Raw genomic sequence first — 17,723 nt, forward strand, 5'->3', positions numbered from 1 at the left:
GAGCAGTGTGGGGAAAATCGCCAACGGCTTTTTGCTTTCACTGCCTTGTAAGGCGCACATAAAGAAACTTCCGTCGATATCCAATGTCGTTTTTAGAAAAAACATTCAAAGGGGTAAAGGAATCAAAAGTATATTTTACGGAAGGAATAAGAGAGAAGTTATAAAGTGTGCCTGAAGAAATGTTTTACTAATTTCAAAAGAAAATTATTTGTGAATTGGAATCTCTCAGTTCCAGCATCTTTCTCTCCGTGCAATTGCTTTAATTTCCGCATGAATGCAAAGCTAAGGTTTTTTGGCAGCACCAAAAAGGTTCGCCCTTCGCATGTTGACTTGTCTTGTGAGTCAGAGCCAGACTTTGGAGGCCATAACAATAACAGAAAACAAAGGGCGAAACGAGCCGCCCAGAAACCCGAGGCGCAATCTTTTGTGGTGTCCTCGCAGGCCGACCAGAAGAAACCTTTTCAACTTGATTAATTTCCCACAATTTAAGTTGATGAGAGAGACGGTTCACGAGAATTTTTAGGACCAGTTCAAATATCCTGGAGGGCGTCTGCTGTCTGCTGGCCATTTGTGATTTTGGGCCAGATGGCTTTGCGAATGTGTTGCGATTAGGTAAACGGACCTCCGACTTGATTTATCCCTGGAGATTGAATGGAAAATTAAGTCTCCTTCCCAGAAAACTAAGCAATCAAAGATGCACATCAATTACAGCACTCAGAAGTCGATGCAAATTTTGCAGCAAATAGTTTTTCATAGAATCCAATACCTTTGCTCAAACGTCAGGTTGTCCGGTTTGCCAAAACTAATTCGTATGACTTTCTCAACTTTTGCCGTTCACTGCCCCGTTTACCAAAAAATATATGAAACAAAAAGTTTCGTCTTCCTCACAAGTTTTCCTGCTTTTCCTCAATGATTTATTGGACAAAATGGTTTTTGTTTGCCAGTCAGTTCGTTTGTTTGCCTGTTTGTGTGCTGTTGTTTTGGGTCTTTCACTGGGCCAAAGGTAAAAGAACTTTGGAGAGTTTGAAATGTTGCCAATATGTTTTTATGGCCTTAGCTCGTATATAGAGCACAAACTATGCCACCTATTCGGTTACTTGAAAATCGAACAAAATTTGGTGGGGAAGTAAGATTTTTCACAATTTATCCGTAGTATTCTGCGCCGAAGACAGAAAAATTGTAGTGTTTAGTTTCTAACTTCGATTTGTGAGCAGTATTGTGCTTAGTTTTTAATTTATTTGCTCATTTGTATTTTGAGTCTTGTTGCGTGAGTTATTGGTTTGAATTTTTATTTTAATTTTGTATTTTAAGATTTAGATCGGTGTATAATTTTTGTTTTTCAATTATTGTTTAAAACATAAAACAAAATATTGTGCAATATTTGATTGCGAACAATTATCTGGAATTTAATAATTTATTTTTTATACTCGATTCATGTTAACTAAATTTGTTAAATATTAATTTATGTCATATTTGGGTTTTTCGTTTTTATCGAAAGACATAAGGAATAATTCTTCTATTGAAGGTTTTAATTTTTTGGAAACACTATTTGCTGAGCTTACATTTTTGGCTTGATTTGTTGTTGAATATTTGTGTAACTTTTTCTTTGAATTTTTCTGCAGTTTGTGCACATTCCATTCCATACATTCGCTCTTGGCCTTGTTTATTCGATCCGCAACCCGTTACTTGCCACGCTTAACCGACTTTCCGTTGTTTACCCAACAACTTTAAGGTCCACCGGTTCGTTTTGGGCCTCCTTCAGTGCCACGGAAAATCACTCATACGCACTGTTCACCCACTGACACACACAAACAACCGACCGAACGCGTTGCTCGTCTCTGGGATTTTTCGGTGAGCGTAGCACCATCGAGCCGCCTCAGTGAACGGATGCTGGAGCTTGACTGAATCGGCGTGGTTAACTAGCCAGCCTTTCGACGTTGGCCAGACCTACTACAACATCAGGCCAGAACCGACGAGGCCAGGACGAAAAAATCGGGGAGCGAACGAAGCTGTCCGGAATGGCGGCAGAGATCCGAGGAGGTTGGCAGAGAGCTTCTGCCATTACAGCATCCCTGCGAGAGCTTTCTTGGGCGAGCTTTGGCTTAAGAGAGACTGGCTCGCGAAAGAGAAGTTCCGAGAGCTTTGCATCCACATTCAGCGCGCTGAATAGGACATTTACTCGGAGAGAGCTTTTCTGAGCTTTCGACTTGACTTTGTTTACTATTTTTAATGGTTCGTTTTGAACACCATCTATTTGGAAGCAGCTAAGTAGAGTTGGAGTATTTGCTTACATTTTAAACGATCCTTTATATTTTAAAAATTTTTTTTTGATGAATTTCATTCATCTCTAGCATCTCATGTCTTTTTATTTATTTTTAAATGGGTAACCATTAATAGGTTTAGTAAGTTACGTTTTTGTAGTGGGAAAAGCAGTAACTAGTTAGTGGACCCCCTCTTTCATTATGATCAACGTACATTGCAGAGCAGAGAATACCTAATCACGGTTGGCTTGAAAGCCAATCAATGAACTCGAAGTCCGAACTGTAGCACCGATTTGCTGGGCAAATGAAAAGCTGGCCTAAACGCTCAACCGTGGCCAATGTACAAATTTGTGCACATGGTTGACTGGCAGACAGCGCTAATTAAACCACACGGATGGCAGCCATGGCGGCGAGCAGTGTCCAAAAACCAGGACATTAAAACTGATATAAGGCTCTGGAAAATCAAAGGAGCAGGGCCAACATTCCCCACTCACACACACAAACACACAAACCGGCGTTGTTTCAACTTGCAAGCCATTAACTGCTTTGTTTGCCCGAGGGTAGTGGGTGGTGAAAATGGCTGGAAAAATTGGGCGGTGGCACCTTCATTGTATAATGGAGGGATGCTGCCTAAATGCAGCCCCGTGTCCTGTAAGTGACACGTAGAGACAATCGAATTGTGATTTGCCAGCGGGCGGAAAAGGTAAGGATCTGGGGCGCTCCGTGTCCATGGACCACTCTGTCAAAGTGGCAGGGCCATCCAGTAGCCGTCTGCTGCTCCACTTCCTTCGACTGCTTTTGGCCATTAAGTGGCGCACATGTTTGGCCCACGCCACCGTCCTTCAGTCCACTCTACTCCACTCCACACCGCTTCACTCCACGCACTTTGGAGCTGGCCAAATGGGTGGTATCCAACGCACAGGTATCTCCAGTCTGGCAAATTTCATATCCGTTACTTACTCGTTCTTTGGAACTGGGAGAATTTCGAATAAAACAAGTCTACAGTGGTTCACCAATACACAGCAAAGTTGGTCAAACTTGGACCATTTTGATATGCATTATTTTTAACTTAAATATCTTACAATTAATACTCTTATAGAATAAGAGTTACAAAAATTACTTTAATCCTGCATTTGGACTTGAGGCGAATTTGCTATTTCTATAATTTCATGAAGCAAATCTAGTGAAAGCCGTGATGAATTGAAAGTGGAGGGCAATAAAATGAGACTGAAGGCGACAAGCTTGTCAAAATAATTACTTAGGCAGTCATATGGAAACCCAGTTTATCCCCAAGAACCAGGATACAGTCATTTTTGGAAGTCACTAAGGGGAACCCCACCATCCCCACCTCCGCTGCTTGGTTGTTTGGGCCAACTTGGCATGGTAGTTGCCCTGTTAATTTTGTATGGTGCCGTCATAAAGGACAATCTTGGAGATTTGTAAAAAAGTTGCCACGAAATAAGAGCGAGCAACAACTGTGACAATCTACATAAAAGAGCGACTCGCAGACTTCCTCAACATTTTACCGCCCCCGTATCGTCATCATTGCTTTATTTTTCGCCCTCCACTCTTGGGTTGAAGAAACTTTCTGTGTGTGTGCGTCGAGTGAAATAAAAGCTGAAAGTAAGGACGAACAAATCCCCGCAGCTGTCCTGGCAACCGACGCACATTTCTCTCTGTCATATATCATAGATTTGTGCGGGGTTTTCCCAGCAGCCGAGCAGCCCCTGAGTGGTCAGTCAGTGTTGTGCCCGTACGTTTGCCCTGCTCTTTCTTCAGGGGGAAGTTTTTCTTACTGTTGTCTCTTATCCGAGTAATAAACTTAAATTGTTATTTTACCTTGAAAGCGCCACAAAAAGATTTACGGTCGTCTTGGCACCTACTCACAACCCCTCACCTTTCTTTCTTTGTGGTTCTGTTAGCGTTTTTATGCTCATTATTCCGCATTTGAGATGCTTACTTTAGCTATATCTGCTCCATCCCATTTACAACAATCTCCTTCTTTAAGTTTGCTCTGCTTCTGTTTCTGGCAAAAAGCTTATTTTGATTTTCATTTGCTTGCTTGTTGTTGTCCCATATTTATTAGGCTTTATATTGTGATGTCTAGAAAATGTGCAGACAATTTATACAACCCAAAAAAACAAAAAAAATCGAATTCGGAGCCAGGGGTTTTTGGTGATTTAAGCCGAGGGCAATTACGATCTCATTGGGGTAGGCATTTTACAGAACTTTAAAGGGCACAATATGAATTTCTATGCTGGTTGCTCGTAGATTAAAAGATTCGTTGAAAGGCATTTAACAGGTTGAAGGAATCCTTTCCAACAATATAAATAAACGATTTAATTAATTATCACATTAATGTTAAAATGTTAACATCTTGGAAATATAGAGATAGTTTTTTTTTTTTTTTTTTTTTTTTTTAAATGCTTTGCTTTTATTTATTGAATCTTCTCATTTACGAGACTAACAATAAGTGTATCAAATCTTATACTATAACCTAACTAGGAGTCATGTAGACTGAGACAGTGGCCCTGACAAGTTATGACTGGGTTGGAAGGTCTGTACGTTGCAAGCGGGTTCGGCTGGAGAGCCGAGTCAAGACCCTTGCTAGAGGATTTGGGTGGGCAGATAGTTTTTCATTGTACGACGCTTTTTGCTTGTCTATTTCATCTTTTACTGCGAGAATGCCGAGGTCCCTGTGGATGTTTTGGTTACGAATATACCATGGTGCCCCAGTGATAGTTCGCAGGATCTTTGATTGGGCTCGCTGAATGATGTCTATGTTGGTTCTGCTCGCGTTCCCCCACAGCTGGGAGCCATACGTCCAGATTGGCTTAAGAGTGGAGTTGTAGAGCAGGACCTTGTAGTCCAGGCACAAGGGCGATCGTGAGTTTATAATCCAGTGGAGGCTGCTGGCTTTCAGTTTTAGGTGCAGTTTCTTGCATTTGATATGTCTATACCATGTTAGACGTCTGTCGAGGTGGATGCCGAGATACGTTACTTCATTAACTTGGGGGATCTGCGTGCTATTCATACAGAGCGGAGGGCAAGTTTGTCTGTTAAGGGTAAACGTTATGTGTTTACACTTTTGTTCGTTTATATTAATACGCCAGTCAGATAGCCACTTCTCGACTACCACGAGATGGTTGGCGAGTTGGGTTGTTGCACGGACTGGGCATCTGGAGCGGCTAAGGATCGCAGTGTCGTCGGCGAAGGTGGATGTTGTTAGTCGGTCACTCGTGGGAATATCTGCTGTGTAAAGGACGAATAGAGTTGGCCCAAGTGCGCTACCTTGAGGGACCCCAGCTTCGATAGTGTAGCTATCCGAAATTGTTGTATTACATCTTACTGCGAAGGCTCTATTGTAGAGGTAGGATTCAAGGAGTTTATGGGTGTACCCGGGCAAGTGTGTTTTGATTTTGTGCATGAGTCCTTTGAGCCAGACACGGTCGAATGCTTGAGATACGTCGAGAAATATCGCGCTGCAATATTCCCTATGTTCGAAGGCTGTGCGAATTTCTGATGTTATTCTGTTTACTTGCTCTATAGTTCCGTGTTTTGCTCTGAAGCCAAATTGATGGGCTGGAATAATGTTGTGGGCCCCCATGTATGGTATTATGCGCGTTAGAAGGCATTTTTCGAATAATTTGGACAGGCATGATAGTAAACTTATTGGTCTGTAAGATGACGGAATCGTGTGATCTTTTCCGGGCTTCGGTATCATTATAATAATTGATTTTTTCCATTTCCTTGGATAGTAGCCGAGACTTATGATTCCATTGAAGAGTTTACAGATGACCTCAATAGCACAGTACGGAAGTTCCATTATCATTTTTGTAGTTATTAGGTCACCGCCTGGAGCCTTTTTTGGTTTTAGCTCCCTGATGACTTTTTTGATCTCGTTCGGCTGAAATGTAGTTGGCGTGGATTCAGTTTCGAGGTGGATTTGCGGAGGAACATAATCCTTTGCTGCAGGGTTCGGCTGGAATACGCCTCTGAGATGTAAGGCAAATGATTCGGCTCTATCTTTGTCGCTGCGGGCCCAGCACCCTGAAGAATTCCTTATAGGGGTGACGGTTTGAATTGGAGAGCTTAGATTTGGGTGAGCCCTCCACAAGGGATGCTTTGTGCTAGTTGGCGAGAGTTTTCCAATATATTTAAGTTGTTCATTTTCAGCTTCTTGCTTCAGGGCCCGGTTTAGATTGCGGGTGGCTTCAGTAAGACGTTGCTTTGAACATGGCGATCTGCTGGTTTGCCACGCTCGTCGCAGACGCCTCTTTTCCAGAACCAGCTGTTCAATTTGCCGGTTGGTTTTGAACTTCTTAAATTCCCCCTCCTTCCGTTTTGGGGTTGAGATCCTAGCTGCTGTGACGAGTACTTCTTCCAGTGCGGCGGTGGAGCAGTCGATGTCCGCTTCGATGTTTAGTTGGGGAGTTAGCTCAATGTGGGAACTCACATACTTTCTGTATTTCATCCAGTTAGTGTTGTGCGACGTCAGCATGTGGGGGTGGTCCGCAATTTCTGGGCTTTGAAGAAGGCTTATCAACAGAGGGGAGTGGTCAGATGAGAGATCCGGTAGTGCTATGGCGCTTATTAAATTGCGTGGGATGTTTTTTGTCACCGCGAAATCAATTAGATCTGGGATCTTTTTTGGGTCTGCAGGCCAATATGTGGGGCTACCAGGGGAAACGTAGTCCAGTTTATTGCTCACCTTTATAAGTGCATTATACAGTTGCCTTCCCTTGGGAGTCACGAGGCGTGATCCCCAGTGCGTGTGTTTGGCGTTGTAGTCTCCTGCGGCTATGAAGCGATCCCCCAGAGTGTTGTAGAAGTCCATGAATTGACCTTCAGAGATGTTAAATCGAGGTGGGCAGTAGACAGCGGCAATGCAAAGGTTGCCGTTTCCTGAGATCACTTTTATGGACGTGGCTTGCAGGTAATTTGTTGCAAACCTTTGATGAAAGTGGTGTTTGATGCGTTCTCTGATTAAAATGCCCGTTCCGCCGTGGGCCTTGCCATCCGGATGATCTGTGCGGTAAAAGGTATAGCCTCTTATATAGAAGTTATATCTCCCTGTGAGGTGCGTTTCAACCAGCAGCATGGCGTCGATGTGATTTACGTTTAGGAATTGAGTTATTTCAAGTTTATGCCGTGAAATACCGTTGGCATTCCACATGGATATACGTAGGTTAGTCATTTATTATTTGGACTGTTGTGCTACAAGCAACTGAATTACCATGTTCTGGTTCTGAACAAGGGTTTGCATGGTTGTTTTCATGAATGACATAAGTTCCATCATACTTTGTTGCATGGTGAACATCATAGATTCCAATTTGCTTTGCGGCTGCACTGGAACCTGCTGAACATTTTCTGAGTGAGGCTGGGGCGGATTTTCCATGCCTGTTCTTAGTGCTTCGGCGTAGGAGATTCCCTTGGTTGTATCTAGATGCCCAAAAGATGATCTGGCTGCCTTGGCGAAATGTTGTTGGTGCGTAGCTGTCGCTCGTCGCATGCGACTCTTCAGCTCCTTGTAGACCGCACAGCCTCTGTAGTTTGCCGTATGGTTTCCTCCACAGTTGCCACATTTTTTCATTTGGGGGTCTTCTTTGTTTGCGGGGCAGTTTACGGAGTTGTGGAAGTCTCCGCAGACTACGCAGACCGTCCGAAGTGTGCAGTATGTCTTGGTGTGTCCATACTCTTGGCAGTTTGTGCATTGAACAGGGCCGTTGCGTTTGTGGGGTTCTTCCACGGTGATTCTTCGATGCAGTAAGAGCTGCAGCTTGTAGATCGGGTGCACTTCGTTTTTCTTTAAGGCTTTGCTATCTGGTTCGAGCTCTACCTTGAAAAGTGGTTGCGGTTTTTTGTTTCTGTTAACAATATTGCTAACATTTTTGGCGCAGAAGCCCCTGGCCTTAAGGGCTTCCTGAATTTCGGAGGGGGTGACGTCAGGTTCTATACCTTTTAGCACAACTTGCAGTCCCTTGCTGCTTTTTAGTTGATAGGTGTAAAAGTTCTTTTTTGTGTCTTCCAGGTACTTAGACACAGCTCGGAAGTGTTCTTCGGACTTCGTTTGGACCTTTGTTTCGTGTATGTTCCCTTTAATAAGCGGAACAACATGGAAATTCTCGTCCCCGACCAGCGCAACAATTTTGTTGACCAGGGCGCTTGAACTTTTTTCCCTTATGTAAATAGGTGGGGGCTTAGGTTTCCTTTGAGTCTCCTGCCCCAACTCTGGTTGGTTGTTGTCCGCCTCTGCTAAGATGGAGAATCGGTTTTCATTGGAGCTCCTCGTTTGATCGGTGCTTTTGTTGGTTCGATTGATCTTTGGTTTATTGCCAACCGTGTTGGGTGGACTAAGCTTGCGCTTAATCTGGATGTAGCGGTCCATACCGGTCTGTATAGCTGGGCCCGCTTGTTGCTTATCGTGGCTAACTGTTTTTGTTGCCATTTTATTTTGTTGTGCGGCCTTTGGGACCGAACTCGCAGTATTGGTAGTTGGTTTAATTATTGGTGGTGAGTTTACTGCAGAAATTTTAGCACTGCTTGTTGTTGGAGCTTCATTCAGCGAAGCCGGCGGTGATGGGGTTTGGCATTGGTAGCTCCATGATGCGGGAGTTGGGGTGAGCAGAGAGGGTGAGCAAGAGCTGGCTCTCTTGCTGTCGACGGTCAGTAGAGTCGAGTTGCTCTTTGTCGACTTCTGATTTTGATCTATATCTCTAGTTGAGAAATAGGAGTAGCAAGCATTTCTTGGGTTGACGGAGCTTCTACGCTCATTCTTTTGATCGCTGCTCATTTTTTCGAGCTTGTTATGCGTGGCACTTATTTGTTTAAATTAAATTAAATCAAATTTTGAATTTAATTTTGAAATTACGCGCCCAACGTTCGCACCTCAGCACTGGTCTTACGGTTGATGTGGCAACGCCACTCGCTCATGATCGCCCACCGAGATAAGTTGGCAGCGCTGTCAGCTGTTTTATCAGCTGCAAGAATTGCAAACTTATATATTTTGCTAACCACCTGCAACACGCGGTCATTCAGCACGCCTAGGTTACGCGCAGAACTATGGCAAAAGTCCACCGTTTGTTTTTGCGGATTTGCCGCTAACACTGTTCAGCACAACCACGTTAACACAAGATTTTCGCGCAGCGCTATCGAAAGACGTCCGCTTCCACAAATGTGTAGACTTTTTTTTTAAAGAGATAGTAAGGCAGTTAAATTAGCCACAGCAGCATTGTTGCTTGCCTATCTCCGTATCCCACGCACTCGGTTTAGCTTAGTAACAGGTGTCTGATAGTCGAGGCAATAGACTATGCTCTCCTTGGAATTAGGTGTTATTTTTTAACAGCCAAAATGTTGTTTTTTTAATAGCTAAACTATGAATTATTATTACTATTAGATCGCGCTCCAATAAATGAATTTAAAAATAAGCTTGAAACGCCACTTCAGTCAATGCCTCATTATTATCGCATTACTGGCGACAAAGTTGGCCCCACGATGTTGGATACTTTTGTGGCCATGGCTGTCACCGCGGCTTGGCTGTTCGCATTATTAATTAAATGCAAAATGTTTACACTAATAATTTCAGCATGAATTTTCCGCCCCCAAATGTTGGGGAATATCGCAAACGGAAGGAGCCATAAATTTCGCCTTTGCCGCGTTACAAGATGTGCGTTGCAAGTCGCGAGTTGCAGCGGCCACAAATTGTGAGTTATCTTGGGGCCCCAGAACGGCATCCTCCTCGGTGGTTAAGGTTGTTCTTGTTGTCGCTGCATGCAAACACATTAAATTAAATTATTGCCACTGGTCGGCTACGTCCCAACGTCCTTGCATCCTTGCTCCTCCGTTGTCCTTGTCGCTGTCGTTATTGTCCTCGCCTTAGTTCAGCTTGTCGTCTGCCTTGTAGGGCTTTTCCCATCGAAATAAGCGGGAGGTGGGAAATGTGGGTTGTCCTATGCTAAACGGGGAGCTCATTTTGCGCTTTTGGGCTGCGACGCGTTTCATTAGGCATTTACGCATTGGGAGAGGGACACGAACGCGCACAAGGACAAGACGGATTGTTCCGAAGGGACGTATTAAAAACTATCTTGCCGCATTTCGTTTCTGGCCCGAAACTCCTAGCTGGTCGGGTGTAAGATGCAATTATATTGAAGTAGAAGAGGCTTTGAAAAGTTACAGATTATTCGCAATTTAAATTTAATTGAATTTAGATTTTTACTTAAAGGTTTTGTGCAGTTTTATTATTATAATTGTAATTGGTTTTAGCTTAAGCGAAAAAAACAATTGTTATTATGCAAAAATATATTCATGTAACTTCAAAAGCGCCAAAAAATATATATTATTTCATCTGGTTTTAGGTAACAATTAAAAATGAGTTGGGCGTAATAAAATAGGTATAACTGGCTTAAATTTCATAACTTTAAATAAAAACTCATCCAATTAATGCATAGTTTTAAAAGCCCTTTTTGTAGTTGCTTAATTTACTGCTAATATCTGAGTCTCATTTTCAGTTAACGCTGAAGGGTTTTTGTGTGTGCTCATTATCTGTGGCTGGTAACACACAATATTTTTAATAGCCGCGAAACGCAGCAGTTAACAAAGACACACACTCCGCTTTCTGGCGCACTTTTTATGGCCAATGTAATTTGGTTGGCGCTCAGTCGTGCGAGTCGCTGACTTTGGTCACTCCTTCACTTGGACTTGCGAAGAGGAAAATTCGTGGCGAGCTTCTGACGAACCAACGCATTAGCAACTTTTACCAGCTTTTCACGCGTTTGAGGGCGCACCATTAGCAACTTGACTTTGGCGACTCAAAAGCATTTTAATGAGCCACCAGTTGAGGACAGAGTTCCTTGTGTTTGCTATTTTTATTACCCCTCATGCCAAGCAGCAATTTCGGCAGGAAAAATGTAAATTTTTCTTGAGTGACCGTCGCACAAGTTGCATATTCATGGCAGGAATAAAAACCCTAATGCATTTGCGTGCAGGAATTCCTTTGCATATTACATGCTGACCCGGCCAGTGGTAAAGCAGAAATATGTGAAACATAAATTTACTCAACATAGAAATGCACTTTGCCAGAAGTGCGAAGAAAAACCGATCAAAGGACGCCTCACTCTGGACTAAGTCTTGGTCAAGCTCGATGGAAAATAAACAAGAGTTGGCGAATAGGTCGAGAATCTTACGATACACAGTTCACAAAGTTGGGAGGGAAAAGTAAAAACACTCTCGAAAAACGTAATGAAAATTGTACATCTTCAGACGCAGCTAAGAAAACATTGGATGGCTGAGCAGAAGTGGGTTAATTTGCCAAAGGATATGGGGTCATATGTGTGTGCATTGGCCCACTCACATAATTGCCAAGCGTGCAAAGTTTCATTGTTATGAGCGCTCTGCCTTTTGCTGGCAAAGTTTTCCTTCCGAGGAAAATGGAAAACCGAGCGAATGAAGGGCAAAAGCTTTTTGCAATTTAAAGCGCTCTGACCAGCTTTTCCTATCCCGGCTAAACACAATACAATCGCAGGAAGTATGCTTCGACCCCGGACAGGACATTCCGGCGCCGGCAGGTCGGCAAAAAGGGATAAAGAGGTAAAGGACCATATGAGGGAGATATAGCCACATGGGAGGCTGAACGTTATTAGCAGGTAAAAGTTATGCTGAATTGGACATGCACTTGTTTTACTTTTCCAAATAATTGGAGTATATGTGAAATACGCACACGCAAACATTTGGTATGTTTTCCTGCTGTATCAGTAATGGCACAACGAAGAGCAGAGCAAAAGTTAATTCAATTTTTTTCCGTATATATGTCTGTGACTATTGAAATGACTCAGCACTTAAAACAGCCCTACATATTTTCAAAACCATGTCCTTGTAGACTTGAAACTGTAATATTTTTGGGAATTTCCCTCCCATCAACTCTGATTTTCCGTGTGCCACTTTCGATATGGCGGCTGTCAGTGTCAGCGTTGCATTGAGAGGATCTAAGGACTAATTAGTAATTTATTTTTAGCATTGGCCGCATATTAAGTTTTTGCACAAAACTTAATTCACATTGGCAGCGGCGGCAGCTGAGGGTCTCGAGTGCTGCAAATGGCCGCCAACATGCAATTAATTGTGTCATTGTAGCCATTAACCAGACAGTTGAGCAGTAACCCAATTTGTTCGCCTGATTGTCGGCGGAAGGTTGTGGAAGTTTGTGGAAGGTTGGTTGTGGCGTGGCGGCCACTTGACCGCCCCTAATGGCCATGGTCGGCAGGCAATATTAGAGGGGACTGCCAAGGCAACGCGAATGGGTTCCTTGTGTGCCAGTTTGCAATTAAAACGCCCCTAAAATGAAAGTATATGTATATGTGTCTGAGTGTGCGAGGAGCAAAATGAATGTAGGGCAGGGCAGTAGGGTCTTAAGGTTGCTGCCGACTTCTGCCAACTCATGCCATATGTCTTGATATGTCACTTGTCATGCATAATGAACAACTCCTGTGCTCCGTACCTTTTTATATGTGCTCACAACTTGCATGCTTAATGGGATTGCTCCCGAGATAAAAGGCTGAGAAGTCGATAGGGAAGAACATACGCAAAAATACGCGGACAAATTCTTGCGATTAAATGGAATCCGAAATTAGCTTCTAAAATATATTTTAGGACATTTTTTTACGGTAAATTTCTTTTCCAATGCGTACCTAATAACTTATTTTGGACCTTAAAACTGAAATAAATACAAGAAAAGAGGAACACGTTTTTAGCATATCGTTATGATTTAAAATAAGTAAAGTCATAAAAATATCCAGACATTTTTCATTGGTGGTTGCTTGACAGATCTTCGGTTTGTAGTTTGTGGCTGATAGAAATGGCGTGACAATCTTTTGCACAGCTTATGCGTCACAAAAATTTGCATGATTTATCCCAAATTCCCTGTCAGTGTTCCTAGTGGTCCTAAATAGAACATTCTAGGGTTGGGTTCATACGGATATCCGCTTTTCTAACTGTTACAAATTTTATATCCTATGTATCCTTTTAATCTGCCAGTAACAGGTATGTCCAGCATTGGTTACAGTGTTTTTATTTCCTCTTTTAAATGCACCTAGCAATGACATGGTCACCTTATCATCAGCATTTGCCTTGCTTATGGGATAAATCTGGTTTACAGCAATTATCTGGGAAAACTAGACTTTGTAATCAAACGCTCGAAACAGACATAATCGTTATTAATTATCATTGGCCGCATACTGTGACCAATGTTTGTTGATGATGCCAACGATGCCAACTATATTTGATTGCCAGAATTGACTTACAGGCGAAGTAATTATATTACAGAGGCACACGTTGATACAGTATCTAACCGCTAATTAAGACAAAGTTAAACGGAAAATAACGGTCGAAAGCTTTTTGAAGATGAATCTTTTGCATGCCATCTCCCAAATACCCTCAAATACCAGTCCAACTATATACGTTGATTTTACTTCCTGTAGTTGTCATCAGTTCTATTCAACTTCTCAGCAATTGAGTTATATTTTTTATATTTTTTCATATTCATGTGTTCTATACTTTGTCCAGTATTATATGTTTTCACCCAAAGCTGTTTGAGGTCCTTGAAGTGCATTTAGTTATCTTCACGTTTTCTCCTACGTCCGTACATAATAAAAACAGACTGAAAGAAATGTATCCCCCAAACTACTGAAGCAAAGATTATTACCCGTACACGTAGAGTAAGAGAGTTTTCTGGATTCATATAAAGACATGTCAGATGTAAAAGAAGGCGAAGTAAAAATACTGTTGATCAGGTCAGCCCATCTGTCGTTCAAAGTCTTGAGTAATAATTTCCTAGCTAGAGAGTTCTGATTTAATATCGGAACTAGGCAGTTAGGTCGTCATTACAATCTAACTGCAAGTTTATTTCAGAAGATTTTCACGCCCACTCAAGTGACCTAAAGCCTTCCACAACTGTTATGCCTACCCTTCTGAAAAATGTTTACTTTTTTCCCATCTAATCCTTTGTCTGTCCAATTTTTATATGCCATATAAATTAATATGGCCATTCAAATCACCCAAAACTGTGCTTATTTTCGAAAATTTTTCCGTATTTTTTTGGAACCGAAGAAGAACTTTTAGTTTTTCGAGTGTACCCTACAAAATTTGGCATCGAATCTTATTTGTGTGGCTTTTCCATTAATATTTTGTCAATCGACGCCTTAGTCTGTTATTGCAAGTTACATGCCCTGCTGGTCTGTATTTATTTATATTTCCAATTTATTTCAACCACAAAATATGTATGTAAAAGTAGATTACTAAGCCCTAATCTTTTACTTACGCTCGAAGGCAAATTTTCTTTCATCGATTAGGGTTGTGAGGAAACTTTATTCATTTGCAACCCGGTTTTTCCCTTAATATTAAACTGGTAAAGGGGGATTTTAGCACTGAAGGACGATGACAGCTGGTGCCATGGATAAAATGGACACGACAGTATCTGGCGAGGATATCTGCATGCAATTGTGACTTTTCTCTTGGACGACACAACTCCTTCTCGTCCATAATTTGATCGTTAAAATGGCCAACGCCGCCTTTGCATCGTTTGGCAGCTGCAATTAAATGTCCTTTTTACGATTGTGCAGAGATGCAGCCGTCGTAATGAAATTAACAGCGGCTTTTCTTTTTCATTTCCTCTGGCACTGACAAACGATCGTTAGCCCTTTTCTCCCGGCGGTTTCCCTTGGGGCTTTAAAACGCCACTTAAGTGTAAAGTAAAACTGGCCATAAAGCTCGTTAAATCGCCAAGAAATAAGCATACATGTGTGTACCTCTTTTTCGTTGATATATTTTCCTGGATGGATTCCTTGCATGACAGGAACAAGGACCTCGATGAAGTCCTTAAGCGGTTCGTGAGTGCGTCCATGTTCGGGCGTTACCGTCAACCAAAACGAATGCGGATGGAGGGACAATTTAAGTGCCCAACGGGGGATTTAAATTACTGTGGCGCCTTAACTGAAATGAATTTCAACAAAAGTTTCACATACGTATAATTCGGCACTTAATTACGGTAGTATCTCTTTTAAATTGGGGTTTATTTGTGTTCTTTTTAAGTAATTTGGCTGGCACTAATTATTGAAAGTTTATGTTTAAGCTTACTGTTAGCACTTTGTTCCCAGAATTACTCCAGGTTCAATCGCCTTAAAGATGGACTTCTAAAGTACAGCTCCACATACTCAAATCTCATGTCCACTATCTCCAATGTCTTTCCAGAGACCACATTTCCACTTGGAACTCACTTGGCACGCATTTCCGAGGCACTAGACTGACCACAGGTGGCACTTTAATTTGCACCTTTCAGAGGCGCCGGGAGCACTGTCATCGCCGGTGGCCTCGCCCAAAAGTCACCCGGGAAGGCAGCTTGGAGGCTAAGAGAGCCACTGTGTCAGTGGGACCCCCAGGAGCACGCCAGGCACACGAGCACTAAGAGGCAAGGTGGTTCAGGAAGACTCCAGTGCGCCGGGGAGTAATTAACACTGCGACGCTCGCTGCCACTGAGTAAACAATGGCCAACGGAGCCGCAGTTGTTAATTACGCCAACAATACGCTGCAGTGGAGGGCGGACCAAAAAGGGGCGTGGCAAATGTAAGGCCAAGCCTAAGGAGCGGGAAAAAAAATTAAACACGGGAAGTGCAAATTACCGTTTGGAGGAAGCTCACACAAGGAGTAGCCAAATGAGAAAGAGAACCCTTAGTAAGCTTGTGTATCAGTGTATGGAAAGACTTTTATACTTTTGACACGATTTTCGTGAAATGTTTTTAAGTATTTAATAAGCTTAGCATTTATAAGATTATTTATTTATTTTTAAGTTTGCATGCCCTGGTAAATGTTTTTGAATACACCCAATCATTATTTCAATCTTACATTCTTCCCCACAGCTAAAGCTTAAAAGCTTTTCCAGAACTTGTAAAACGTTCCCGTCGTATGAAAAATACTCCGGACCATCAAGACCTGCAGGAAGCCAACAAATATCATGGACAAAAATTGGGCCCACGACCAGTTGTTGACCATGGAGTAGGTGGACTCGGCCACATTGCGATCCCTGGCCTCGATCGCTCGAATGAAGTCCTGAGTTTGACGGGATCTCATGAGGTTGACATGGATCTTTCCCATGTAGCTATCGATACCAGCATAGGCCACGTCAAATTGGTAGTCGGTCAACATTTCCTGGCGAAGATCACGCAATTCCCGCTCCTCTCGGTCGGCCGGAGCTACTTCCAGGGCGAAGGAAACGATCTTTTGGTTAAAAGTGCTGATGGTATTATCGAAGCAAAACTTATAAGAGCCCGTTTCGTTGGCCTTCATGCTGTGTTTGCCCTTTTCCCTTTTGATTTCATTTATCAGAAGCCGACGAATCGGATCCATAAGATTAAAGTTGACGTGGGTTTCGCCGAGACCTCCGTGTATCACCTGATAGTCTATGTTGATGTTCTCGGTGGTGGCAATCGGCTGATAAAAGCACTCCTGACGGCCAGCTTCCACGAATACAGTCAGTTGTTTGTTGTGCGGCTCGGCATTGGAAAATTCGAGATCCAACAGCAGTGCCAACAAAATAACACGGGCGATTCGAAACATTTTCACGACGCTTTGGCAATTTTACGACTCGAATTGTTCGACTGGTTGGTGTTCGGTTGCCTACTTTACACTCTGTCTGTATTTAGGGAAGCGAAGGGAGTAGCCTCCTTAATGAGGAATGGAAACATTTGGAGAAAAGCTGCACTTGACGGGGGTCTTTAAAGCTTATTTAATACTATGTATTTATTCATTTCGATATGTTCTCTATTGACTGTATAATTTTTAATGCATACGGCTTACACTATAATAAGGACCGCATTTTATTTGAAATTTTCAGAATATTTTTTGGAACTGAACTTGGAGTTCTACTTGCACTGCAGCTTTTCTGCAGTGCATTGCCATATGGCCTTTGGAGGAACGTTGTGTGAGCGCATAGTGCTAAATGCTGCTTTTAATAGCCAGCGCCAATTGCCACCCGTCCCCCTCGCAATCCCATACCACATATCCCCTTCCCATCCACCCACCCGACTGGCAAAACTAAAAGCAACTGCATCAAAAGGAATATGAATTGAGGTCGATGTGTAAATATTTGTCAACGGTAATGGAAATTTATGCTACCGTTGCTGCTGATGCTGCCAAAGGTGGGCGGTGGCTGGTGGAAATGGCAGTGGGCGTGGCACTGGAAGGGCGGCGTGGCGAGTCGAGCGCTTTCATTTTTTTAAAAACTGTCGGCGACGCAGCGTGAGACAACAAGTACGGTAAAATGTGTAGCAGTATAGAGGAAAATGCTATACTCTTTAATTACTGCAAGAATTTTGGAATTATTAGTAAGAAAACGAATAATATATTTTTATAATTTAGAATATTTTCAATTTAACATCTATTAAATATTTAATTTTATGAGAAATAATCTGTCTTTGGCTT

At 42.5% G+C, this 17,723-nt stretch overlaps 2 protein-coding genes across 4 annotated transcripts in view; both read right to left on the minus strand.

Annotated features, from left to right (window-relative positions):
* LOC6529563 overlaps window positions 1-1,914 on the minus strand; it is a 124,424-nt gene extending 122,510 nt beyond the window's left edge. For all 3 annotated transcript variants that reach the window (XM_039373189.1, XM_015196616.2, XM_039373188.1), the window contains exon 1: window positions 1,563-1,914. The gene's annotated coding sequence lies outside the window, so the exon portion shown is untranslated. The remainder of the gene's footprint in view (window positions 1-1,562) is intronic.
* A 14,098-nt stretch (window positions 1,915-16,012) lies between these two features.
* LOC6529567 (transmembrane emp24 domain-containing protein 5) lies at window positions 16,013-16,976 on the minus strand. Its single transcript, XM_002090528.4, has one exon. The coding sequence runs from the start codon at window positions 16,857-16,859 to the stop codon at window positions 16,170-16,172; it is 690 nt and encodes a 229-aa protein (XP_002090564.1). The 5' UTR covers window positions 16,860-16,976; the 3' UTR covers window positions 16,013-16,169.
* Window positions 16,977-17,723: the final 747 nt, after the last annotated feature.

Source organism: Drosophila yakuba, chromosome 2R, assembly GCF_016746365.2.
Source record: "Drosophila yakuba strain Tai18E2 chromosome 2R, Prin_Dyak_Tai18E2_2.1, whole genome shotgun sequence".
Taxonomy (NCBI): domain Eukaryota; kingdom Metazoa; phylum Arthropoda; class Insecta; order Diptera; family Drosophilidae; genus Drosophila; species Drosophila yakuba.

What these genes read in the sequence shown, in the direction of transcription:
- LOC6529567 (XM_002090528.4), bottom strand. Translation starts at nt 16,859, where the DNA reads ATGTTTCGAATCGCCCGTGTTATTTTGTTGGCACTGCTGTTGGATCTC.